The sequence below is a fragment of the Typopeltis vanoorti genome, chromosome 16 (assembly GCF_054136105.1).
Source record: "Typopeltis vanoorti isolate ZY-2024b chromosome 16, IOZ_Tvanoo_1.0, whole genome shotgun sequence".
In the NCBI taxonomy this organism is placed as follows: domain Eukaryota; kingdom Metazoa; phylum Arthropoda; class Arachnida; order Uropygi; family Thelyphonidae; genus Typopeltis; species Typopeltis vanoorti.
The window spans coordinates 41,965,441-41,990,691 of record NC_143564.1 but is presented as its reverse complement, the minus strand read 5'-3'; the positions used below and the strand labels follow the sequence as shown (position 1 = coordinate 41,990,691).

Sequence of the window (25,251 nt, the reverse complement as noted above, 5' to 3'; positions counted from 1 at the left end):
AACTGGGTTTCTCGGGGATGAGTAAGTGTTGGAGAAGATCCAGAGTTGAGTGATCAAGATGGTGAGTGGTCTGTGGAATTCCTCCTATGAGGATAGATTGAGGGTTTGTGGATTGCAGAAGCCAGTTGACAAGAAAAAAGGAGAAGGGGGGGGATACAATAGAAACATTTAAGATAAACATAACATAACATTAAACATAAACTTAAATTATTTTATAATCTTTAGAGGTACCTGTGGCATAGTATATTTAATAATAAAACGCATAAAAACCACAGTAATAACTTTTAATTAATAAAGGTACAAATATTTCGTACTGAAATTAACAGTACATCTTCAGTGTCATACAAACAGTTAAAAGAATGGAATACAAAGTAAAGAACAGTCGGTCGAGCCTGTGTAGCTCAGTGGATGTGGCGTTTGCACACCATCGCGCTAGGCCGCACGAAGGAAGTCTTGGTTTCGAGTCTAGTCGGCGACTAGAGGAAATTTTTCTAAGCCTTTTTTCGACCGGTTCCCGAGTTAGTCGATCTCTGGCACGGGCAAGCAGGTTTTTCCTCCCGGAAACTCGGGTTTTTCGTCCTGTAAACTCAAGAAAATCGACCGTAGAACCCACATTATTTCAGACATTAAATATATTGTGTTAGGGTTAGGGGCCACGAGATGGCGGCACATTTGAGCCGTCTCTCTTCACTGCGTACTGCTTAATTAGTGATAGCTTTGGGCCATCTGTCTCTGATTGGTACCAGTGGAGATTGAACTGCCCACTCAGTCTCCAAAGTTAGATAGGGCTAAAATGGCCTCGCCTACTCCCGTATATACGGGACTAAAAAGGCGTTAGCTGATTTTTTTTTTTTTTTTTAGAACAGTCGGTGGATCATCAATTAACATTGTTGCCACGTGCTAGGAGATTAATCACTAAATATTATTAAAAAATCCTCTAAAGATAATTAATTTTTATTGATGGTTGCATAAAATAAAAGGCTCCCAGATTTTTGAGAGTGAGACAGTCATTTCAATTTAGATTCTGCCGATGTAAAATAACTTCACAACTTTCTTTAAAGAGGCGTTCATGATTGAACCTGCATCTATGGAGGAGAAGAGCTTTATCCCACTGGATATTATGAGTAGTGTCAATGCTGTGTTGTGCTAGACCAGACTTATGAGGTTTCATGTATTCAGTATTGATGTTCCTTAATTCTTTTTTCCATGGAACGGCCTCTTTGTCCAAAATAAGATACATTGCATTCACATGGTATTTGGTAAACACTATCTTTGGCGGGTGTTAATAATATTTAGTAATTAACCTCCTAGCACGTGGCAACAATGTTAATTGGTGATCCACTGACTGTTCTTTACTTTGTATTCCATTCTTTTAACTGTTTGTATGACACTGAAGATGTACTGTTAATTTCAGTACGAAATATTTGTACCTTTATTAATTAAAAGTTATTACTGTGGTTTTTATGTTTTATTATTAAATTATTTTATAGAATTGGTGTAGGGGAAATGTTTCAGCACTTGGCTAGAGGGGGCAGAACAAGAAGTCATCCCTGGAAGTTGGGTAAAAGCGTGGTTAGCAAGGACACAAAGACTAGATTTTTCAATTGGAGAGTGGTGAATGAATAGAATGGGATGCCTGAGTCAGTTGCAGTGATATGTATAATGTTATGCATTAAGGGAAGGGCCACTACCCAGACTAGTTTCGACCTTTATTGAGGTCTCTTCAGTGGGAGCCAGGCCCAGAATTATAGTCTAACCAAGTGAAAAATAAACTTTCAACATCTTTCTCTAAATTCAGAGTAATTTAAAGAAAGATGTTGAAAGTTTTTTCCAGTTTATATTTGGCAACTCCTATAGGTAAAGATGACCTTGTCATTGCTTCTGCCTGGTATCTCCACTTCTGGACCTGGCTCCCACTGAAGTGACCTCAATAAAGGTCGAAACTAGTCTGGGTAGTGGCCCTTCCCTTAAGGCATAACATTATACATATCCGCAAGGAGATGCGTTTTGCATTATGGGAGTTACTGAGATAGGAGGGATGGTAGCTTGGTCCACCTTTGCTACGAGTTGCCCGGTATTGTACTACCTTACCCTAGTCCTGAAGATATTTTCAGGTGCAAACTTTGTTTGCTCACACTTGGGTAAAGGATTAAACTAAATTTATTATAGTCTAACCAAGTGAAAAATAAACTTTCAATGTCATTGATACTGCTGGCTTGTCATGTGTACTGTAGGTTTTTGTTTTCTTTCTTAGTTTTTATACATTTTGCATATTCATAATTTAATATTTCATTGGATTATATTCATATCCTTGTTTCCAGTTTATATTTTTGTACATTTGGTTCATACTTTGAGCATTGTTTCTTTCTTTTTTTTTTTAATACTGATTTCAGTCCATTCACAAATTCTGTATTAAAAAAAAGTCCTTAAATAATTAAATATTCAGCAAGATGATTATTATTTGTCAATGTTGTTAAGGTATGTTTCTGTATTTCAGAAACCAACTTTGATTTATATAGATTAAAATTAGATTTATTGGTCTGAGAGTTGGTTTAATATGAAGCAGTTCCATTTTGAAGCTTTAAATACATATGACAAGTTTTAAAGCTATCCCCCCCCCTTCTTTGTTCACAAAAAATGTACTATAAGAGTCTGCTGTTTGGATTTTGCAATCAGTAGAACTGCTAGTAACAAACTTATCCAGAACATTAATATGCTGTTATAACATTATTGCAGCAGCTGGTAATGAATGGTTTGAATAAACGTTCTTTTATTTGACAAGTTGCTTGAATATAAATGATCTTTGATCACATCAGCTTGACTAATTGAAAGAAAAAATATAATGATGTGCTGTGCTTGGCAATGGTGGTGTATTTGCTGAGGCTAGATTTTCTTTTTGATCAGTCATATTCTTGCTTTCCTAATTTCCAATGATGTCATCTTCTTTCTCTTTACCACAAACAACAGTGATATCTGTGGAGAGTCCATATTAAAATAAAAGATGCATGATTACTATAGGAATAGAAATTATTTTAATAACAAAATTAAATTAGAGGCACATCTGTTTCACTGTATATCTTATATATCATGTCAGTGGGGAATAAGAGCAGGGAAGTAAACATTCAGAATGACTGAATGCAAACTGCGGTTATCCAGATATCAGTGCTACAGACTAAATAAAAAAAAGTTCAAATGCTATATGTGAATGAAATATATAAAGCTTAAGCATATGTAAATATCAAGTTATAGTAATTATTTACATCAGTATGTCAGTTTCTCAGATTTTGGATACAGGAAGTCCATCATTATGATTGAGATGTGAATGTTATAATAAAACATCTGAACTTTATTTGAATAAACCTTCTTATGTAAAAGGTATTTTCATATATCATATGGTATTTGGGCAGAGGATTCTATGACTAGTGTCCACTACATGTGTAAGATCAAGTTACTGAGATTTAACCTTTCTGAAATTTAGTTTTCTATTACACTCTTCTCTGCTGACAATCTAGAATAAGGTAGAAGGTATGAACAGGGAACTTGGTAAATTCCAGGTAGAGAAAGTAGTGTTAGTATATCTTTGAGGTAACATTTGGTTTTTTTTAAATAGATGAATGGCCAAATGCTTAAAATCACTATCATTCTTTACCTGGAGTTTATAAAAGGTTACCATGTAACATTTTGTTTTACTCTAGAAAGTGATGGTTGGCAGAGAAGATTGCAGCCGGCTAGATTACATCAGGCTGATTGAACCATATAAATTTGGTTTTGCACAACATGGAGTGAATTACTTATAGAATTCACTGATTAAATATCAAGTTGAGTCACAGAAGTATCTTAGGATATAAATGTTTATTCGAGGTCATCCCTAGGTGGCAAACAGGGGAAATGCTGACTATTAGGACAGCATTCAGTATAATAAAGAGCTGCATACCAGTGATCATGAGACCCCATGATAATGTGGTAAATTGTGACCCAAACTATTAACTTGAAGAATTGCGCAAGACAATGGTCGTCACATCCTGGATGTTGGATCATTAGTACCTATGGCAGCTGGCAATTTAAAGATGAAAGCAGAGAAGATGCTAAAAACCCAAGATTAGAAGACCGCCTTGCCACTGGTAAGTAAATGTACCTTGGAACATTAAATTGCACGACTCTCAGCAATGAAACTCATTTTAATGAACAGAACTTAAATGATTGTGACTGAACTCTGTGAAGTCAGATGCAGCAGAGAAGAAATTCTTCAATTCTAGCTTGGAGATATACCAAAAAAGCCTAATTGGCCATGTGATTAGTGTATTTGTTTTCCATCCAACAGGCTGTGGGTTTGAATCTAGCTGTGGGAGGCCTGGATATTTGGAATTGGTGGGAGATGAATTTCATCACCTAGTGTGAGATCACCACTTCACTTATTGGAGGCCTGAAGTGGCTTGAAAAAGTTCTGTGTTTAGTCACTAGAGCAGGATTTACAGATTATGTAAAAAATAAATACAAATGAAAAAAAAAAATCCTTGGGCTCACCCACAGTACTAATATACTATAGGTTTACAGCCTTTTGTGAGTGGGAGTCACATAAAACAGAAAGTTAAAGAGTAATACCATGGAATTATTCTTGTATATCTGACATGTAAGATAGTGTATCTAATTGCAATTACAAGACAATGGTCATTATTTTTTTTTAATTTTTTAAATCTAATTCTCAAAAACATATACTCTGAAGATCATCCAAGTTTATATATCAACAACACCAACAATCCATACTGAGAAAGAAGTTGAAGACTTCTGTGACAATGTATCACAAAGGAAAAAATATATACATCAAAGGAAAAAACTCATGTTAATGGCAGAATTGGTTCATGAGTATCAGAAGAAACTTGGTGAAAAATTTTGGATATGGCACAAAGGATGATTGAGGAGTGAAATTAATAATGAAAGAGATAGTGAAATTGACTTTGTACTCAATCACAGAAAAAACATATTTCAGAACTGTTCAGTTATTGACACCTTCACCATTGGAAGTAACCATATGATACACAGTAATATTTAAATCATCTGTCAAAAAGAAAGAAGAAAAATAATCAGGAACCAACTTGATATATATGATAATGCTGATTTATCAGAATATCTCAGCATTATAATCTATGTCCCATTTCTCTTGTGAAATTTTGTCTTGTTTCTGTTCTAGTGGTTGTAGCCTTCAATAAAAACTGTTCCAGAGTACACAAGTAGACAGAAGGATGAGAAGATGGTATAGTATATATGAAGCTGGACAGTAAAGGGATGCTGGACAGTAGTTGACGGTGTTTTCAGGCTTAAAGAAAAGTGGAAGAATGGTGAAAGCCAGTTCACTGTTCCAGTGCTCATGAAAATAACCAACAAAAAAAAAATCACTTTCTCATAGATATGATTTATCACATAAGGCCTGTGAGAGATTGGTCATCCATTAAATAGGTTGCTCTCTTCTAGATAGATCAAACATTTTTAGGGAGGATTTTGGTGCACCATGACAAATGTGAGAACATTATTTTCAGGTAGGAGGTGGTTCTTCAAAATTCTTCTTTAAAATGCCTAGGTTCCATTCTAGTGGAAGGAGTCAGGGGAAGTTGAAGTGGACAGTAGTTGTGGATGCTGCTGGTTGATGTGATGTGTTCTTTATCTTGGAGCTGAGACCATGAGTGAAATAGGCTATGAATTTTTTTTTTTTTTTTTAGTGTGTGTGTGTGGGGGGGGAAATTGGAGTTTTGCTGTTTTATTATCAAAGAAAGAGCCAAAAACTTTGGAAGTTTTTGAAATATTGACCAAAGAGCTTATGAGAATACATGCCTTAGCTTGCACTACTTAAAAGACATGAGCACTGCCCAAGCATCTGTATAGTTGCCTTTTATTAGTGCATTTTGATAAAGATTTCACTTGCCTGACAGCTGTTTTGAACTGGTTGGTTATCTACAGAGACCAGGCAGAAACCTTAAGAGAGCAACAACTTCCATCCAGTACCAAAACAATCTGATGTCAGAGTCGTATTTTTATGAAAAGCCTCTAACATGAAATTCATGTTAGAGGCTTAATGGAGTAAACAGCACTGAGAAAGGATTAAAATAATATGTAATTCTTCCAATATTCCAATTCACTGAAAATTGAAAAAAAGACTTTTGCTCCATTTCAGTAAATTTAGAAGAGGAAAGACTGTTTTTAGAATCTACAGCTGCTCTCAGAAATCAGCCTAATTTGAATAAATATGGTTGCATTAAACTTCCCAAACTGTGGGAAATGCTAATACTTTGTGAACCAGTTTACATCCTATGCTGCCAACAGGTGCTCACAGAAGCACCTGATTTAATTAGGACTCTAGTCACATGTTTCACTTAGTTTTGTGTTGACTTTGCATGTGTGTATGTTATGGCTCATATTGTACTCCCTGATGATGTCCGAGTGACGGATGACATATTGAAAGAATTAAATATTATTTTAATCCTTTCATAGTGATGTTGATGGTGGAAGGAGTCATGGGAAGTTGAAATTAACAGTGGTTGTGGAGGCTGCTGGTTGAGGTGATGTGTTATTTATCTTGAAGCTGAGACCATGAGTGAAATGACTTTTTTTTTTTGACACACTGCATAGTAATAATTCATTTCAAGAAAACACAATGCATGTTTTGAAAAAGTATTCTAACTTGATTGTAAAAAAGCTGGAGGCATATAAGTCTTTCATGCTCTGCAGATGTTGTACCTTTAAGACCAGATAAACTACATACTCATATTTACAAACTTCAGACCACAAGCAAAAGAGCTGCTTAATGACAAACCTAATTAAGATGCATGTTCTACTCAAAATACAATCAAAAAATTAAAAATTTATGATGATGTTATTAATCACATTGTATTCACTCTTGCTAATAATATATGTATCCTAACTTCCTGTGAACAGTTTCCCTCCAGATTGGTATGATTTTTGTCAGGACATAGTCTTATCTTACATTATTCTTTTAATGCACTTCTTATTACATCAATTGACCTAAATCTTGGTCTTCTTCAGGACTTTTTTCTTGTAATCAAATCTTTTCATCTCACATTCTGTTTAAGTGACCACTACACGTGATTAACTCTGTTAACACAATCCTGAATATTAAAAATGTCTTAAAGATGAAGATATTTGGAAGACATTTTCTTCTACTGCAGATGTCATGTGTTCACTCCTCTAACTTTTCTTAGAAATATCATATCCATGGTTGTCTGTAGTCTGTCACCATCTCTTAGATCCATCATTTAAAAGTGATTGAACACTTGTTGCCTACAGCTAGCAGGGTCTTTGTTAGGATATATGCTACCTCTGGGCAGGCACTATTTTGACACTTTTTAATTAAAGAAAATATGTAAAATTTAGGGAGACGAGGGGGAGAAGTGTTTTTGTGGTTAAAATACAATTTTGTCAGTTTTTCTACCCTTCAAGCTTGCTACTTCTAGGCATTGTTTTTAGTTGCTTAGTGGATTACAATGATGTGTTATTGAATTAAGAATAGGCAATGCTATGCAAATTCTGCATCGCAACTCCCACATTTGCATGAATGTGTGGTTCAAACTGTGGTTATACTTAACTGTCAGCATTGGCTTCCCCAAGCATTCATGGTGAAAAGCATAATGGGAAAGGCATAGGATTTAGATATATTTGACAGAGCAGATTATAGGTGCCAGACAGATGGGTCATTTGATCTCTGAAATTATTAACAAACTTCGATTTTCTTGTATGACAGTTTCGAATGTTCCAGGAATATGAAAATTCCAGTAAAAAAAACAAGCACCCAGGCACACTGCAAAGGACAACCAGCCTTGAATAATTGTGGGCTTCACTGTCTGACTTGGATTGTATGGACCAATGGGGGGACAGATATTATTTTAAATCACCCCATCTGAATGAGGGTTCCAGCTGGAAAGTCAGTGTACGGACCTTGCAACATTCACTTTGTTGTCTCGGCTTTGGGAGTCACCGACCTACGAGAGTCCCACTTCTAACGGCACGACACTATGCTGAACGTCTTGCCTGGGGCTAAAGAACATTGAAACTGGGTTATTGAAAATTGGGGACATGTAGCTTAGAGTGAGGAATTGCAATTTAAACTTAGCACCAAAGGGGAGATCAATGATATAGCACCAACCCCATGAAGCCATGGATCCTGCATGTCAAGTCAGAACTGCACAAGCTGATGGTGGCTCAGTGATGGCCTGGGGTGTCTTCAATTGGACGTCTTTGGGACCTTTGGTACATGTACCAACGATTCAATGCATCCTAGTACGTGAAACTGTGGCCAACCATTTATGTCCATCATGCATCCTAGTGGAGAGGACATCTACCAGCAAGACAACTATTCATCTCACAGGTCCAGGCAGGCTACTGCTTGGTTTCAGGAGCATTCTGTTGACTTTGAAATAATGAAATGGCTGCCTAGAAGCCCTGATTTAAATCCCATTAAAAATCTTTGGGATACCGTAAAGCAGAATGTTCTGGCCTGTGTCCCATCGCTGCCAAACTTGAGAAAATTGTGGACAGCTCTGGAAGATGCATGGGTTGCCATACCTGCGAAATATTTTTGCAAGCTTGTGGAATCCTTGCCTCATCGTGTGGCAACCATTATCAGGGCCAGATGGGGTCCAACACATTACTAGTTAGCTATCCCTAATTCAATGGCACTTAAGTGTACAATGACCCTAACAGCTAGTTTAATGCTTTGACTAAAATCTCTCTTATTCTATATAAATTTATTCATTTTATTCCTTACCATGGCAGCTTTGATTATTCTGTTGTCTATTTCTGTATTTAATTTGTCATTTTCACTAAAAACTTGTGCCCAAATAGCTGAAATGTTTTGCTTGTTCTGTAGGTTCCTATTCAGGAATGCAGTTAATGTTTTTATTGTTCCTGCCTCTTTTCATAGTTGATCTTTTTTGTTGAAAATTTTCATACCAAATTTATTACCACAGTTGTTCAATATATATTTAGGAATTTTGCAGGTTTATACTGGATTTATTTAAAAGTATAACATCATCTGCATAAAGAGCTGAGTGGAATGTCTCTAATTTTGACATCAGGTGTAATGTCACTTTCCTTCATAATGTAACCCATGTGGCTGATGAATAGAAAGGAGATAATGTGTATCCTTGTCACACATCAGTGAGACAAGGTTAAATGGGAGTATAAAAAATTGTCAGATCATTGCAAGACTGGCAAACACACCTCTATTTTTTTTTTTTTTAAACCTCTTATAAGGTTCTTTGCTTGCTAGGCAGGATTTCAACCATTTTCCAAGGGATTTGTCACTACTAGCTGTGCTTTTCAGGTCCATGACTAACATGAATAATTTTCATAATATAAGTTTCCTAACATACTTTTGCACTTATAAGTGTGTTTGAATATGTTATGCAAACTTGATATTGTTACTGATCGACAATCAGCAGAATTTGTTATATACAGGGCAGGGCGTCCACAAAAAAAAAAGTGCTGGTATTTTGAAACTAAATTTTTCATAGTTAGCCAAGATAGTTGGTAATTTAGTGCAAGAGTTTTGTGCATGGACACATTCATTCCATTGTAGTTAGGTCAGGGTGGCAACAGTTCAGCAGAAAGCTCACTGCACTTCATTATTTGATACAAATTTATTATATACAAATTTGAATCAGTGAAGAGCTAGAATTTAGGTAGTTTATCAGGTTTATCTATCTAATGATAAATCTTTCAAGTAGTAGCATAATGTTAGTTTAAAGAAACCGACAGTATGAAGAAGTATGAGAATTGGTAAATATTGCTATCTTCCCCTATTATCTATGCAAAAATTGAGTTCATTATTTTAAATAGTTTGTTAAATATGCATTATAATTATTGCATTGTTGTTGGTCGCCCCCCCCCCCCTTTATTTTTGTCTTAAAAATATGCTATATCACTTTATTTCATAATTAAAAATATCTCTTTTTACCATCAGACTTCTCTTAAATCATGCACAAAACCAGTGGCCATTGTAGTGGAGCAGCAGCAGAACATTTTGTGTGTGATAGCATTTACTGAAGTATTTCTGATGCCAGTGACAGTTTTCATGTTCTTTACGTAAGTAAAAACACATATTTTAATTGGCCTTAAACTTGAATGTTATGCATACAGATATCTTATATATATATATATATATTGTGTGTGTGTGTGTGTGTGTGTGTGCGTGCGTGTGTGCATGCATCGTCACCAATTTCCGGATATATACCTCCAAGGAGTGTTCATGCCACTATGACAGCACTACATAATTAAGTTTACTTTATTATTAATCTCCTATCCTAATTTTCCTCAAAATTAGTTTATTACTTGTCGGCACTCTAATATTGTCATTGCTAACATTTAGCTTCTAAGGCACTTCTGACTGAATCCATTCCACCTAGATCTTGGTCATCCTGTGGGTCTCTTTCCTGCTGTCTTGGCATCAAACACCTGTTTTGATAAACCTTCCCTTGCCTATTGTTATTAAGTGGCCTTATTACCTTAGATTAGCCCTGCTCTCACATTTTTGAATGCTAACAATATCAAGTTCCTTTCTAATATTTTCATTTTTAATAAGATTTGCCATCTGTTCATTCCTCTAATTTTTCTCGGAACTCTCATATCTGTAGCCTATATTCTTTGATCAAGTGTTTTATTTTTAACTCAACTTAAAATCCATAATTTAAAACTGGTTTAAATGAACATTGTCTTGTATACTGCTAGTTTCATATTTTATCTAATTTCTCTCTGTTATTCCATATAAGCTTTGGAAATAGACAATAGAATAAGAAAACCTTATTCTATTGTCTATTTCCAAATTTAATTTGCTATCTTCATTAAAAACTTTGCTTAAATAGCTGAAATATTTTACTCGTTTTATAGATTTTCCATTGAGAATACAGCTGAAGTTTTCTGTGTTCCTGCCCATTATTTTCATAGTTTTGGTCTTTTTTATTGCTGATTTTCATGCCAAATTTGTTACAGCTGTTATCAGAGAATCCTGGAGAATCTGCACTAGATGTGTTTAGGAGTACATCATCTGCATAAAGCAAAGAACTAAGTTTGACATGTCCAATTCTAATATTTGGCATAATGCTACTTTCTTTCATAATGTGATCCATATAGATGATGAATAAGAGTGGAGATAATGTGCATCCTTGTCTTACCTGAATGTGCATCCTTGTCTTACTTGTCATCCCTGAATTTACACCAAACCTTCTATATATTTTAAATAAAGTTAGATTTACTAAATACTTACCAAAATAAAACTATAATTGATACATAATATTGGATTTATTGGACCATGGTTTTGATAAACATTTATACTAATCGTTGACTAGTTTTACCAGCTGTGTCTGTCTGGCTTTATCAAGACGAGAAAAGTTATACTCATTAACATCAGAGTTGTTTTTAAACCTACCATAACTACACAACAGTTATTAAGATTCCCTAAGGATAGCATCGCTTTCTACAAATATGCAGGTGTTTACAGCATACCATGTACATGTGGACTGACTTACATCGGCCAAACTTCACGAAGCCTAGAAATCCGAAAGAAGGAACATGTCAGAGATGTCAATAATAATAGAACAGACACCTCAGGGTTAGCATATCATTTCACCATTCAATAGATTAGGACAACAGCTCCATGCCATATATCGAAGAGGATTACAGATGTAGAACCTTTAAAGAAGCTACAGTAGTCCTACAGACAGGAAATAACCTCAATAGAAACCAGGGAATAATATTAAAAGACATTTGGAAAAACCTATTAAATTCATTAAGTTTAGCAGAATTAAATTACACGAAAAATTATAAAACACGGCTTAATAACAATGACTAAGTCTTCACGCTTTATGCGTTTGATGTCACACATGCTCTCAAATTTGTTTAACTGTTTTTTAAGTCGTTACTGCATTCTTTTGTTTTTGCATTTAATATTAGTATAACCTTTCTCGTCTTGATAAAGCCAGACAGACACAGCTGGCAAAACTAGTCGACGATTATGTATAAATGTTTATCAAAACCATGGTTCAATATTATGTATCAATTTTAGTGAAAAGGACCAAATAATAACTATCATAAAATAAAGCTATATTTTGGTAAGCTCTCTGTCACTTTCAGAACATTTAAAAGTTTTAGAGGTAAATGTTTGCTGACTCGGCCATATTGTGGCCATATAGCATAACAATTAATATTTATTATCCTTTATTTTAATAAGATAGTGATTCTGACTAGGATTATTACTACATGGTTACTTAATTATTGCTCTTCACTCCATTGGGAGCATAGGGCCTTGACCACAGATCTCCATCTGACTCTGTTTTTGTGCTTCATCTGTGTCCAGATCTTTCCAATCTTTCTGAAGTCTTCTTTTACCTCTCTGTTCCAGCTCATCTTTGGTCTACCCAGTGGCAGCCGGTGAAAATTTTAAGTGGGGGTGCTGCATACACAAAAAAAAAAAAAAAAACTTTTTTTTTTATCTAATCAGTAACAAATTTATTAATAAATAAATTTACACATTAAAAATTGCTTTATTAAAAATATTTCATCCTTGCCACGAACAAACACCAATAATAAAAGTTTCGTATCAATAGCAATGACAAGTGCAAACGAATATCGGCATTAGATCGCAGTGCATTTGTTTTGTGTAACGATAATTGAAAAAATATAATTCTTTTCATATTTTCAACAGTGACACTCGTCATAATAATTATGTTATTTTAACAAAAAAAAGTTCACCATGAACACGCGCCAATAATAAAAGTTTCATATCTCACAAAAATAACGAGTGCAGGCATAAGATACACTGTCCAAGCAGCAGTGTATCTAATGCGTAACGTGCAACGATAGCAAACGAAGATCGCAGTGCATTTGTTTCGTGTAATGATAGTTGAAAAAAATATTATTCTTTTCATATTTTCAACAGTGACACTTGTCATAATTCAGCCTTGTATCTATAATAAATAAATAATTATATGTTATTTTAACAAAATAAAATAAGATTTACAAGAAATAGTTCACCACGCACACGCACCAATAATAAACGTTTCATATCTCACAGAAATAGGGTGCGTAAGCATACTAAAAATACACTGCTGCATGAGCAGTTACAGTTGGGAATGACGTAACGTGCAATGACAAGGACAAACGAATATCGGGTTAGATCACCGTGCATTTGTTTCGTAATCTAAAGCATTAATCAAACGATTCCAATTATTAACTATCGAATCAATGTCAAAACATAAGCTGTAACCTTTAACATGTTGTACTGCGTTTATATAATGTTGTAAGCATTGTTATTATTTATAAACACAAGCAAAATTTAATTTTTTCATTTTTTCCTTGGGGGTGCTGCAGTGTCGCACTGCTTATGTACAGGCCGCCACTGGGTCTACCTCTTTCCTTGTGAATTTCACTCTAATGCTTGTTTGACTTTCCTTTTCAAGCTTTCTTAGTACATGCCCTATCCATCTCCATTTTCTCTGGTTGATGTCATACATTGTTTTTTTACCATAACTTTATTGAATATCTTTTCTGGCACCATTTTATTTGTAGAATTCTTCTTAAACATTTATTTACAAGGTTTTGCAGTTTTTTTGTAATTGCATTTGTTGTTGTCCATGTTTCTAATGCACAGACAACATGCATTAGAAACATGATTTTGCTTTTTAAGCGTATTTGCTTTGATTTCATATTTTCCCTAACATGTTAAAAATTATCTGTGCTTTCTGTATCTTAGATTTTATATTTTCCTCCCTGCTTATTTATTTATTATTGATCACAGATAAAGTTCTTCACTGTTTCTAAAATTTGACCATCCAGTGCTGTCTTCTTTTTGTTTATTATTTTTCATTTTATTTATTTTTAATCCAACAGTTAAGGCCTCTTCATTGAGTATTATTGTTTTTGTCTTCATATGTTGTAATTTATCTGCAATTAAACATATATCATTTGCAAAATCCATTAAATTTCACTGTATTCCTTTTGTTATAATAAATTTAATTTAATCCTTTATCCCAGTGAGAGCAAACAATGTTTGCACCTGAAAATATCTTCAGGACTGAATATAGTGTTGTCCTATCTTACCTGGGTAAGTAGTACAACACCAGGCCACTTGTAGCAAAGGTGGAACAAGCTACCAACACTCTTATCCCAGTATCTCCCATAATGCAAAACACATTTCCTTGCGGATATGTATACTGTTATGCATTAAGGGATTGGCCACTACCCAGACTAGTTTCGACCTTTATTGAGGTCTCTTCAGTGGGAGCCAGGCCCAGAGTTGGAGATACCAGGCAGAAGCAGTAGCAAGGTCATCTTTACCTATAGGAGTTGCCAAAAGGTTTGCCACCTTTTTTTTTATTAAATTACTCTGGATTTAGAGAAAGATGTTGAGAGTTTATTTTTCACTAGGTTAGACTATAATACATTTAGTTTAATCCTTTATCCCAGTGAGAGCAAACAAAGTTTGTGCCTGAAAATATCTTCAGGACTGAATATAGTGTTGTCCTATCTTACCTGGGTAAGTAGTACAACACCAGGAAACTCGTAGCAAAGGTGGAGCAAGCTACCAACTTATTATAGACTAACCTAGTGAAAAATAAACTCTCGTATTCCTTTTGTGTTTTTTATGGCATTTCTCATAACCCAGTCTACAACAATAAGAAATATCGTTGGAGAGAGAATGCAGCCTTGTCTAACTCTTGTTTTAATTTCAAACTTTTCTGAAAGTTCCATTGTGTATGATTTGAATTTTATATTTTTCATGTATTTTTTAACTATGTTGATAATTTTACATGGTAAACCATAATATGACATTAATTTACACAGTGCTTCTCTGTCAGTGTTATCAAAAGCTTTTTCAAAATCAATAAAGTTGATATAAAGATTTGACTGCCATTCTATTGGCTGTTCTGTTATAATTCTTAGTGTTGGTATTTGATCTATACATGACCTGTTGGCTCTAAATGCTCCTTGTGTTTTTTAGCTTTTGGTCTATTTCTTTTTTTATTATTATTTTTATTTATTATTTCTATTTCTTATTCTTTCTAATACTTGTTAGTATTTTACTTGTTGTGTTTAATAATGATATTCCTCTCCAGTTATTGCAATCAATTAAATCTCCTTTTTTTTTTGATATTTTGATCAGCAACCCAATATTCCATTCATCTGGCCATTCTTCCTGCATCCATATTTGGTTAAGAAATGGATAGAGTATATTCATCATCGTTAAATCTATACCATCTGCTTTTCCATTTTTACATTCTGTTAGTGCTTTTTGTATTTCACTAAAATTTCCTTTAGTGTCTATTTTTAATATATTTTTCTTTTCTTTCTGGTATTTGAATTTCTTTTTCAGGTTTATCTCTTTGAAATATTCTACCTGTCTTTCTATTTTCTTTTTATTAATTATTGTTTATTTTATTTCCTTGTTTGTCTTTAATAATATCTTCTCTTCTTCTTTTCTTGGCTGTCATTGTTCTTGTAATATTATATGTTTTAGTATCACCTCTATTTAGCTGCAATTTCTGATTCATTTATTAGGTTTTCACTAAACTCTCTCATCTTTTCTTGCATTATTCTTAATATCTTTGTGTATTTCTTTATATTTATCTTGTAAACTGATGCTATTCTTATCTGTATTATTTTTTTCTTACTTCAGTTTTGAGTTTTTTGTGTGTGAAGATATCCATTCTTTGTTTTTACTTCTATGCACTCTTAGTATTTTTTTCTGTAGCTTTATGGTATATGTTGTTAATACCAATCCATATTTCTTCTCTGCTTCTGAATTCATGTTTGTTCTGTCTGGTCTGAATAAGAACTTCATATCTATTTTTAACCTCTACTGCATATTTTATTTTAATTTCCATATTTTTTAGTTCATTTATGTCTATTAGTTTCTATATGTTCATTAATCTTATTTTAATTTCTCCTCTATTAAAAAATGGTCTGTATAAGCATCTGCTCCTCTCATTGATCTCACATTCAAAAGAGATCCCCTCCATTTTCTTTGTATCATTTTATATGATCAATTTGGTTATACGTTTTTCCTTCTAGTGCTCTCCATGTTACTTTATGTATGTTTTCATGCTTAAATATAGATCTACCTATTACTAATTCATTCACCATGCAGAAATTCAGTAACATCTCTCCATCTTCATTTATATTTCCTATACCTTCTTTTTTCCATTATCGTTTCCTCTACCTGTACAATAATTTCCTATTTTAGCATTTAGATCCCCCCCCCTTACTATAATTATATTTCTAGGATTTGTCATTTACTGTTTTTTGTAATCTATCATTCATATTATAAATCTACCTATTTTAGCATTTAGATCCCTTATTATAATTATATTTCTAGGATTTGTGTCATCTACTGTTTTTTGTAATCTATTATTCATATTATTCATTATCATTCATATTCATAATATATCATTCACAAAAATTCATATTTTTCTTTGTCATCTGTATTATTAGTTGGCACATATATATTTATAACTGTCACTTTATAAAATCCTGAGTTAATATTGCTCTTATGCATCATTCTGTCATTGCAGCTCTTGCTTTATTGGACATCATTATTGCCACTCCTTTTGCATGTGTACCGTCCTCATTTTTGTTTCCAGCATATATTATTGTTTCTCCTGAACTTTGTCCATTCCATCTTGTCTTGCTTATTCCCAATATTTGAAATTTATAACCTTTAATTTCTTTGGCCATATTGGCAGGTTTTGATGTTTCATACATAGTCCTCACATTCCATATTGTTTTTTTTTTTTTGGCTCCAAATAGTTTATATGTGTCTTGTCTGAATTTTCTGTATTCCTCAATTTCTCCATAAGAAAATATGCTAGGGAATGTCATTCTCAACAGTTTATCTTCATTTAGTATTATATTTTGGTCAGATATTTCTGTGGTCCTGGTTTCCATAGCAAAGCACATTTTTTTTATGAGGATGGGTTGCTAGCCCTTCACTCAACCCCTCACCTATTTACCTGGGCTTAGGACCAGCATCATATTGTATAGCCTCATGTAGTAAAAGCCAGCTATCTCCTAATTTGGGGATTTCTAACAAAAAAAATCTGATGGGAAGGAAATTCAGAAGAAATTTTAATTCACTGAATTAGATTTTTTTTTTTTAAACTGATAATCATCACTTTTTAAACAGGGAAAGTTATGGGATTTGGAATTTATTTAAATAAATACATTTGGATGAAGAAGTAGTGAAGAGCATCCAGAGCCAAGTGACCAAATAATGAGTGGTCTGTGGAATGCTTCCTGTGAAGATAGGGAGTAGATTGAGTGTTTGATGGTTAAATAGGACAAAAAAAGAGGGGTGGGGGTACGATAAAATCCTTTAAATAACTTAAATGTTTGAGCACTTGGATAGTGGCAGAAAAAGAGGCCATTTCTAGAAGTTAAGTATGACTGTGGTTAGTACAGGTGAGAGGACTAGATTTTTTTTCTTGGAAAGCGGCAAATGAATGGAATGGGTTGCTTGAGTCAGTTGTGAGTGCCTTGTTTGCTAATGGATTGAGAGAGGGGTATGATATTGTGTAGATAGTTTGGATTTTCTGCAATAAGTCTTTGCAGCCCATGGAGGTGCCTGTACAATAATAAATTTATTTACAGAAATGTTGAGTAGATTATCTTGAGATTTACTTCATTCAGTGTTTTCACTTAATTTGATCATTGGTAGTTTAGAAGAGAATTGTGGCCAATAATTAGTTAACTTGGAGCATATAAATGTATTGAAACTGTATGTTATGATATACAATCATTTCTCACTATACAATAGTGTAACAAACAACTGAAAAGTCCTGGCCATAGCTACAATATTATGATAAAATAAATTTGATACAGAAAACAGTTCACTAAGTATTTCTGTGGTCTCTATGAGCTTGCTATATGAGAGCGAACTACAATAATTTCCAAAGATTAATGAGAAAATTGTACTTTGATTAGTATTGATAATAAGAAATTTTAATATAACAAAACAAAACTTACTAATAGAGAGTTCCACATGTTGAGAGGGCATATACTGCAAAGGTGATAAAGATGTTATATTGAGTAGGGAGAATAAAGTCATTATTCCTCTTTATAAGGTGTTATCCAACATATAGAATCTAGCTGCCAGAGTTTGAGACAGATTGGAGAAGGTATAGAGACAAGTAACAGATATCACAACTTTGGAATGTTGAACATGAAGATAGATGGACTCTTAGTTGCACAATATTCCAGTTAAAATGTTGGATAAGAGTTTGTTAGCAACTGAGTTGTGAGCGAATGGAATATGACTAGAGGAAATTTTGAGTGTCCTTATACAATGGTAAGAATTACGAAATGATAAATTTCTTATATAATCTATTGGAGGTGCATAACCTCATCATCAATTATCAATAAAAATTTGAAGTTTAGGACACATATTGTGAAGATGTGAAAGCAACCTAGAGGATTGCTGCTATACTAAGAAGAACTTTGACCAATAGAAATAAAACTGATGATTCCATTGTATAAAGGCCTGATTAGGCCACATCTGGACATTGGAATTTGAAGAGGAAAAATTAACCTTGGATAGGGTACCGAAGCAGATAAACAAAATGATATCAGGTCTCTATACTGCGGACTGAGTACATGCAAACTGCAGAGTTTGGTGGATATGAGACAAGGAGATGACATGATTGAGACATTTAAACTGTTGGGAGGTATTTACAGGATTACAGGGAAGATTTTTTCATATAGCAGAATAAGGGAAAGCAACAAGGACAAGAGGCCATACCTGGAAGTTGCAAAAGGAAGTGGTGAGTAGGAGGGTGAGAAGTGGTTTTTTTGCATGGAGGGTGGGTGGACCATGGAATCCATTGTCTAATATATATCTGTGTGCACACATGATGAATGGGTTTAAGGAATGGTATGATAGAATTTGTGTTGTCTAAGATGGGCCTCCTACAATAAGTCTCATGACTTCATGGTGGTCTGGAATAATAATATATTTCATTTTTAATCAGACCTACATTTTTTGCTGGATAGGGTGCTTAACACCGCTGCCAACTACGAGTATACTCGTAGTTCGTATATGAGCTTCACAAGCCAACTACGAGTATACTCGTATGTCGATTTACCGACCTCCTATGCCAAACATGAGTTATCCCTTTGTATAATTACCTTAATTTGGACCCTTGGATTCTGAATAAAGCGGAGAGCATGTCTGAGGGCTTGGTAGAAGGGAAATAATTTCAACTAAAATATAGTATATTGTGTATGTGCCTCAGATGCCAACTACGAGTATACTCGTAGTTCGTATATGAGCTTCACAAGCCAACTACGAGTATACTCATATATCGATTACCAACCTCCTATGCCAAGTTAACTCCTACGCGAGTTAATCTGTAGTATAACACGTAATTTATAAATCAATTTAAAACTAGTAAAATCAATAAAAATAAAAACCAATCAATGAAACTAAAACTGAACTAGACGCAATAAACACTGGCGTCAGCACATGTAATATATAGATGGAAGTGATACGAGATTACTCGTTGGCGTATGAAACAAAACTTTATCTGATAAGCCGGCTACGAGATTACTCGTAGTTGGCGTATGAAACAAAATTCTATCTGATAAGCCGGCTAAGAGATTACTTGTAGTGACCTTGAAGACGCGAAAGCGCTTGGCGTGTGGGAACAAACTATGACTGAGTAGCGTGGCAGCGAATGTGTTAAGGGTCAAAGCTGTATAACTGAGAGGAGACCTCCACATAGCATTTAAAGGAATGCAGAGAACTGACCAGGGCTTCTGACCTAATGTCCAATCCTCACCTTCTCGTGGTGTACCCTGTTGGGTATCTACCTGGATACTGAATGAATGAGAATGGGCTGGCAATTTGGGATTTAGCAAACCAAATTGTATTCTTATTGACTTAAACCAAAATACAAAATGGTGATACAACATGACAAAATTTCATGCCGGCTGGAGTGTCGCCCGTTGTTTTTGCCAGGGAACCAGGGTGAACAGCGAAAAGTCAGCTACTGGAACAAATCTGAAAACAAACCCCAACTCAACATCACCAGAGTTAAAGATCGGTACTATCAACGTAAGAAGCCTGAATGGCAAAGAAATGGAGCTAGCTGAGGAATTAGATAATTACCAGATCGACATAATAGGGGTGACTGAAACAAAAAAGACAAAAAACTAGTGAGATCTTTTTGAGCAATAAATGCAAAATATTATATTCAGGCAGTGACAATCAAGTATTCAACACTAAATATGAGGCTAATCTTCTTGAATGGCAGGCAGTCTCAAGTAGAGTGATGTGGGCAAATATCAGAATGGGGAACTGGACAATGAGACTTATTTGTGCCTATGGACCCACAGAAGGTTCTACTAAGGTAGAAGTGGAGGAAATTTTTGAGTCTTTAAAGAAAGCAACTGACACAATGAAAAAAGAAAAGTTGGTCCTTGTTGGGGATCTAAATAGCAGAGTAGGAAATGATTGTCAGACATACAAAAATATTTTGGGAAAATTTGGAGAAAAGAGCAAAGATAATAATAATGGCAAATATCTGTTGGATTTCTGCTCAGGACATGGACTGGTTATTACTAACACCATGTTCCAACATAAAAATGTGCACAAATTCACATGGAGAGAAGAGGCAAGGAATAAGAAAAGTCTCATTGACTATGTTATTGTTAATAGTGATGTTTTCTTCTTGGTGCAAGATACCAGAGTGTACAGAGGATTTGAAATTGGAAGTGATCACTATTTAGTCTTGAGCAGGATAAAATTGAATTTGATATTGAAAAGAATGACATGTAAGAAAGTTTTAAAGCGAATAAAAGTTGAGCATCTCTCAGATGTGAACTGTAGACTAAAATACACAAAGATTATTGAAGAAAAAATGAAAAAGTTTGAGAACAGGAACCATACCTTGGAGATTCAGTGGCAAGCCAAGAAAACCCTGATTTTGCCAGACAGATATGTGTTGAGGTTGTCTGCAAGGATAGAAAAATCAGAATTCCATGGTGGACGCAGGAAGTTAAAGAGGCAGTGAAGAAAAAGAAGAAAGCATATCAAAAGTTCCTGGCAAATAAATTAGCTTGTGTTCTTAGAGAATACAGAGATAAATGTAAGAAAGCTAAACACTTTGTAAAACTAGCTAAACAAAAGTAATGGGAGGACTTTGGCAAGAACATAGAAAATAAATATCAAGAAGGTGGCAAGATATTATGGATTGTTGAAGAAGCTTAGAAATGGAGGAAACAGTGCTGTAAAAGGAGTTAGAAATGATAAAGGTGACTTGAAAACGGGAGAAAAAGATATCCTCGAAGTATGGAGTAATTACTTCGAAAAATTGCTAAATGAAACAAGCAGGGATAGTACAATGGTAAATAACGCTGAACAGGCATATAGTCAGGAATACATATCCATACTTGAAGTAGAAAAAGGCATCAAAGGCTTGTAATGTGGAAAAACAGCAGGAGTAGATGATATTCGACTAGAAATGCTGAAGTATGGTGGTATAAGAGTCTTACAGTGGCTGCACTGCATAGTTCAGAAAGCCTGGACAGAGGGACGAATTCCCGATGATTGGAGTAGAGCTCTCATAGTACCCATATATAAAAAAGGAAATAAAACTGAATGTGAGAATTACAGAGGTATTTCCCTACTGAGTGCTGAGTGTTCCTGGCAAGATCTATGCAAGTATACTTGAGAAACGGTTGAGAAGAATTGTGGAAGAAAAGCTTGGTGAAGAACAAGCTGGATTTAGGCCAAATAGAGGCTGTCAGGATCAGATCTTCACTTTACGACAAATAGTCGAGAAAGCATGGGAATATAACAAAGATCTGTATTTAAGTTTTGTCGATTTGGAAAAGGCATATGACAAGGTGCCAAGAGAGAAGCTATTCAATACGCTGCAGTTATATGGTGTCAATGGGGCATTATATCAAGCAATACTTAGTCTTTATTTGAGTTGTAAGTCAGCAGTTAGTATTGAAGGAAGTACAGGAAGATGGTTTAATGTTAAATCTGGTGTCAGAGAAAGATGTACATTATCCCCTCTGTTATTCATTATCTATATGGATCACATTATGAAGGAAAGTGGTATTAAACATGATATCAAAATTGGAGATGTTAATGTCAACTCTTTGCTTTATGCAGATGATGTTATACTTCTAAATAAATCCGCTACAAGTCTGCAAGATTCCCTGACTAAATTGAATAACTGTTGTAATAGATATGGTATGAAGGTTAGCAATAAAAAGACAAAGACAATGAAAATAGGCAGAATCGTTGAAAATGTCAACTGCATTGTGAACGGAGAACCTGTGGAACAAGTAAAACATTTCAGCTTCTTAGGCACGATTTTTAGTTAAAATGGTAAATTAAATATGGAAATAGACAACAGAATCAACAAAGCTGGTATGGTAGGAAGTCAGTTGAATAAATTCGTATGGAATAAGAGAGAAATTAGTCGGAACACTAAATTAGCTGTATACGTGACGGTGTTCAAACCAATTTTAACTTATGGATCTGAGAGCTGGGTCAGAAGTAAAACCTGACCAAAGACTAGAGACCGCAAATATGAGAATCCTGAGAAAGATTAGAAGCGTGAACAGATGGCATCAATGGCAATATCATATTAAAAACAAGGATATTAGGAAAGAATGTGTTAGCAGAGCTAATCTCAGGTGGTATGGTCACTTAAACAGAATGGACGAGGAAAGATTAGCAATACAAGTGTTCTCTGCCAGGTTGGCAGGAGGAAGACCAAGATATAAGTAGATTGATATGGTACAATGTGCCTTAGATGATAGAAATATAAAATCTGATGACGTTGGAGTCTTGACAAGTAACAGACTGATTTGGAGGAAAATTGTAGATGGGAAGTTAGTAATGATGTAAATTTTTGATGTAGTACTATCATACCCTGAACACCCACTTGAGGTTACATGGCAGGAATTTGATGATGATGATATCAAATTATGGAGTGTATCCTTCTTTTTCTATACTCTGTTTCTATAACTGACCAGTTATTTGTTGCTTTTACTAATTTATAATTTTTTTTCACAAATTTGTTTGTTAAGAGAAGCCAACATAAATAATTTTATTATCAGAGACCATCCAGGGATTCAAGAACTATCAAGGGAGACCTATATCACCCACACCAGCTTGAAGTCATTCACTAGAAGATTTACCACGTCAGTAGACAAACTTTTACACTCATTGAGAGAAAACTCTCGTTCTCACTCCCTTTTTTTTTTTTAACTGCACAAGCTTAAGCTACACAGATGCTTCCCTTGTCTTGTCACTTTCCTTAAAACAAAAAATGTCATCAACAAATATTCTATAATATCCATTCAGAGATTTATAGGTCTCTATCATATCAACCTCCCTTCTAATTTACAAATTTAGTCAACATACTCTTAATCTGACCCCATGATTTGTATTCTGTGATCCTGATATATTTTTGTAACTCTTCTTTTCACCCATTCTACAGTTTTTTCGTCCCCTGAGAACTCAAGAGACCAAATCTGTAGTAGTCCATGTGCAGTTGGATTAAGATCTTGTAAAGATGTTGAAAGTTTATTTTTCACTTGGTTAGAGTATAATAAATTTAGTTTAATCCTTTATCTAAGTGTGAGCAAACAAAGTCTTGCGGATATGTCTAATGTTATGCATTAAGGGAAGGGCCACTACCCAGACTAGTTTCGACCTTTATTGAGGTCTCTTCAGTGGGAGCCAGGCCCAAGTGGAGATATCAGGCAGAATCATTAGCAGGTCATCTCTACCTATAGGAATTGCCAATTGGTGTGCCACCCTTTTTTAATAATTTACTCTGGATTTAGAGAAAGATGTTGAAAGTTTATTTTTCACTTGGTTAGAGTATAATAAATTTAGTTTAATCCTTTATCCAAGTGTGAGCAAACAAAGTTTGCGCCTGAAAGTATCTTCAGGACTGGGTTAAGGTGGTTAAGGGAAGTTACTACAACCTATAAAGAATGCCAGACAAGAAAATCCCCAGGACCTGACGGTTTAGGATCATACCAAGTGAATTTGTAGCAAGCCATACTGTTCTCATTCAAAAACCTAATAGAGATCACACCTTAATCAACAGTTGGAGACCTAGTACCATATCTAATACTGATTAGATATAGGAGTATAGGGAAGAAGGAGATCTACTTCATAATTACAAAATCTTTTTCACATCATCATTAACAACATGCTAAAAGTAAGGCAGAGTTAGGCAGAGCAGTAGAATTTAATCTCTTTCTACCATGTGACCTACTCTGCCTAGTTAACAAGTTGTCATTGACAATACTTGGTAGATTTTACTTAAGCATTTGATAATGTCTGGCATCTAATTCTCTTCCAGATCCTCCAGCAAATTGGGATGGATGAAAGGCTGTTATGTCATTAAGCGAGCCTATGCCAACATGACTATCTGCCTCCTAGTTAATGGATTCCTATCAGACCTGCTCAAAATGCAAAAAGGAGTCGAGCATGGCTCTTAGTTTCAAAAAAAAAAAAAGTTTCAGAGCCCATGAAGAGTAATGGACTCTGAAACTTTTTTTTTTGCATCAAGTTGACAATTTATGTGCTGTATGAGAGATAATAGTTCCCTCCACTATGATGGAAAATAAAGTATTAATATATGCAGATGATGTAGTAGACATTTTGACTGGTCAAAGTGCTTGAGTTTCAAACAAATGTTTCACTTTTTTGAAAACAATGCTTTAAAAAAAAAAAAAAGTGAAAAAATTTAATTCTTTCAATAAACTTTTATTGAAAAAATACATAACTAAGACTTTAATTCATTAATACAAAAATAATAACTTTACTTACAATTACTGTACTTTAAATTAAAAATGCCAAGAAATTATAGTTTTGTTTAATCCTTTATCCAAGTAAGCAAAATTTCTTCAGGACTGGGCTACCTATATGTAGACACATATTACTTTATTTCTTTCAATGAAGAAAGCATTTAGCGAATCAAATTGTACCCTATTGGCTTAAACCACAAATGCATATGATGGTACAACATAATGAGTTTTCATGCTGGCTGGGGTGTCACCTGGTTAAACAAGGTCCCCCCCCGTTTTTGTCAGGAAAAAAGGGTGGACAGTGAAAAGCCAGCTACTGAAACAAGCTCAAACTCAAAATAGCAGAAGAAGAATACTCTCGACATCAGAAGAACTACAGATAGGAAACATCAATATAAGGAGTATTAATGGAAA

At 34.5% G+C, this 25,251-nt stretch overlaps 1 protein-coding gene and 1 long non-coding RNA gene across 6 annotated transcripts in view; one reads left to right on the top strand and one right to left on the bottom strand.

Annotated features, from left to right (window-relative positions):
• The window catches only part of LOC150097972 (transmembrane protein 33-like), a 229,437-nt gene that overhangs the window by 166,800 nt on the left and 37,386 nt on the right, over nt 1-25,251 (top strand). For all 5 annotated transcript variants that reach the window (XM_090406442.1, XM_090406441.1, XM_090406444.1 and 2 more), the window contains one exon: nt 9,971-10,092. In XM_090406442.1, coding sequence (XP_090262568.1) covers nt 9,971-10,092 — 122 coding nt within the window. The remainder of the gene's footprint in view (nt 1-9,970; nt 10,093-25,251) is intronic.
• Nucleotides 12,209-25,251, bottom strand: part of LOC150097971 (uncharacterized) — a 239,864-nt gene continuing 226,821 nt past the window's right edge. Inside the window, exon 4 of the long non-coding RNA XR_016549599.1 lies at nt 12,209-12,454. This is a non-coding gene — a long non-coding RNA (uncharacterized LOC150097971). The remainder of the gene's footprint in view (nt 12,455-25,251) is intronic.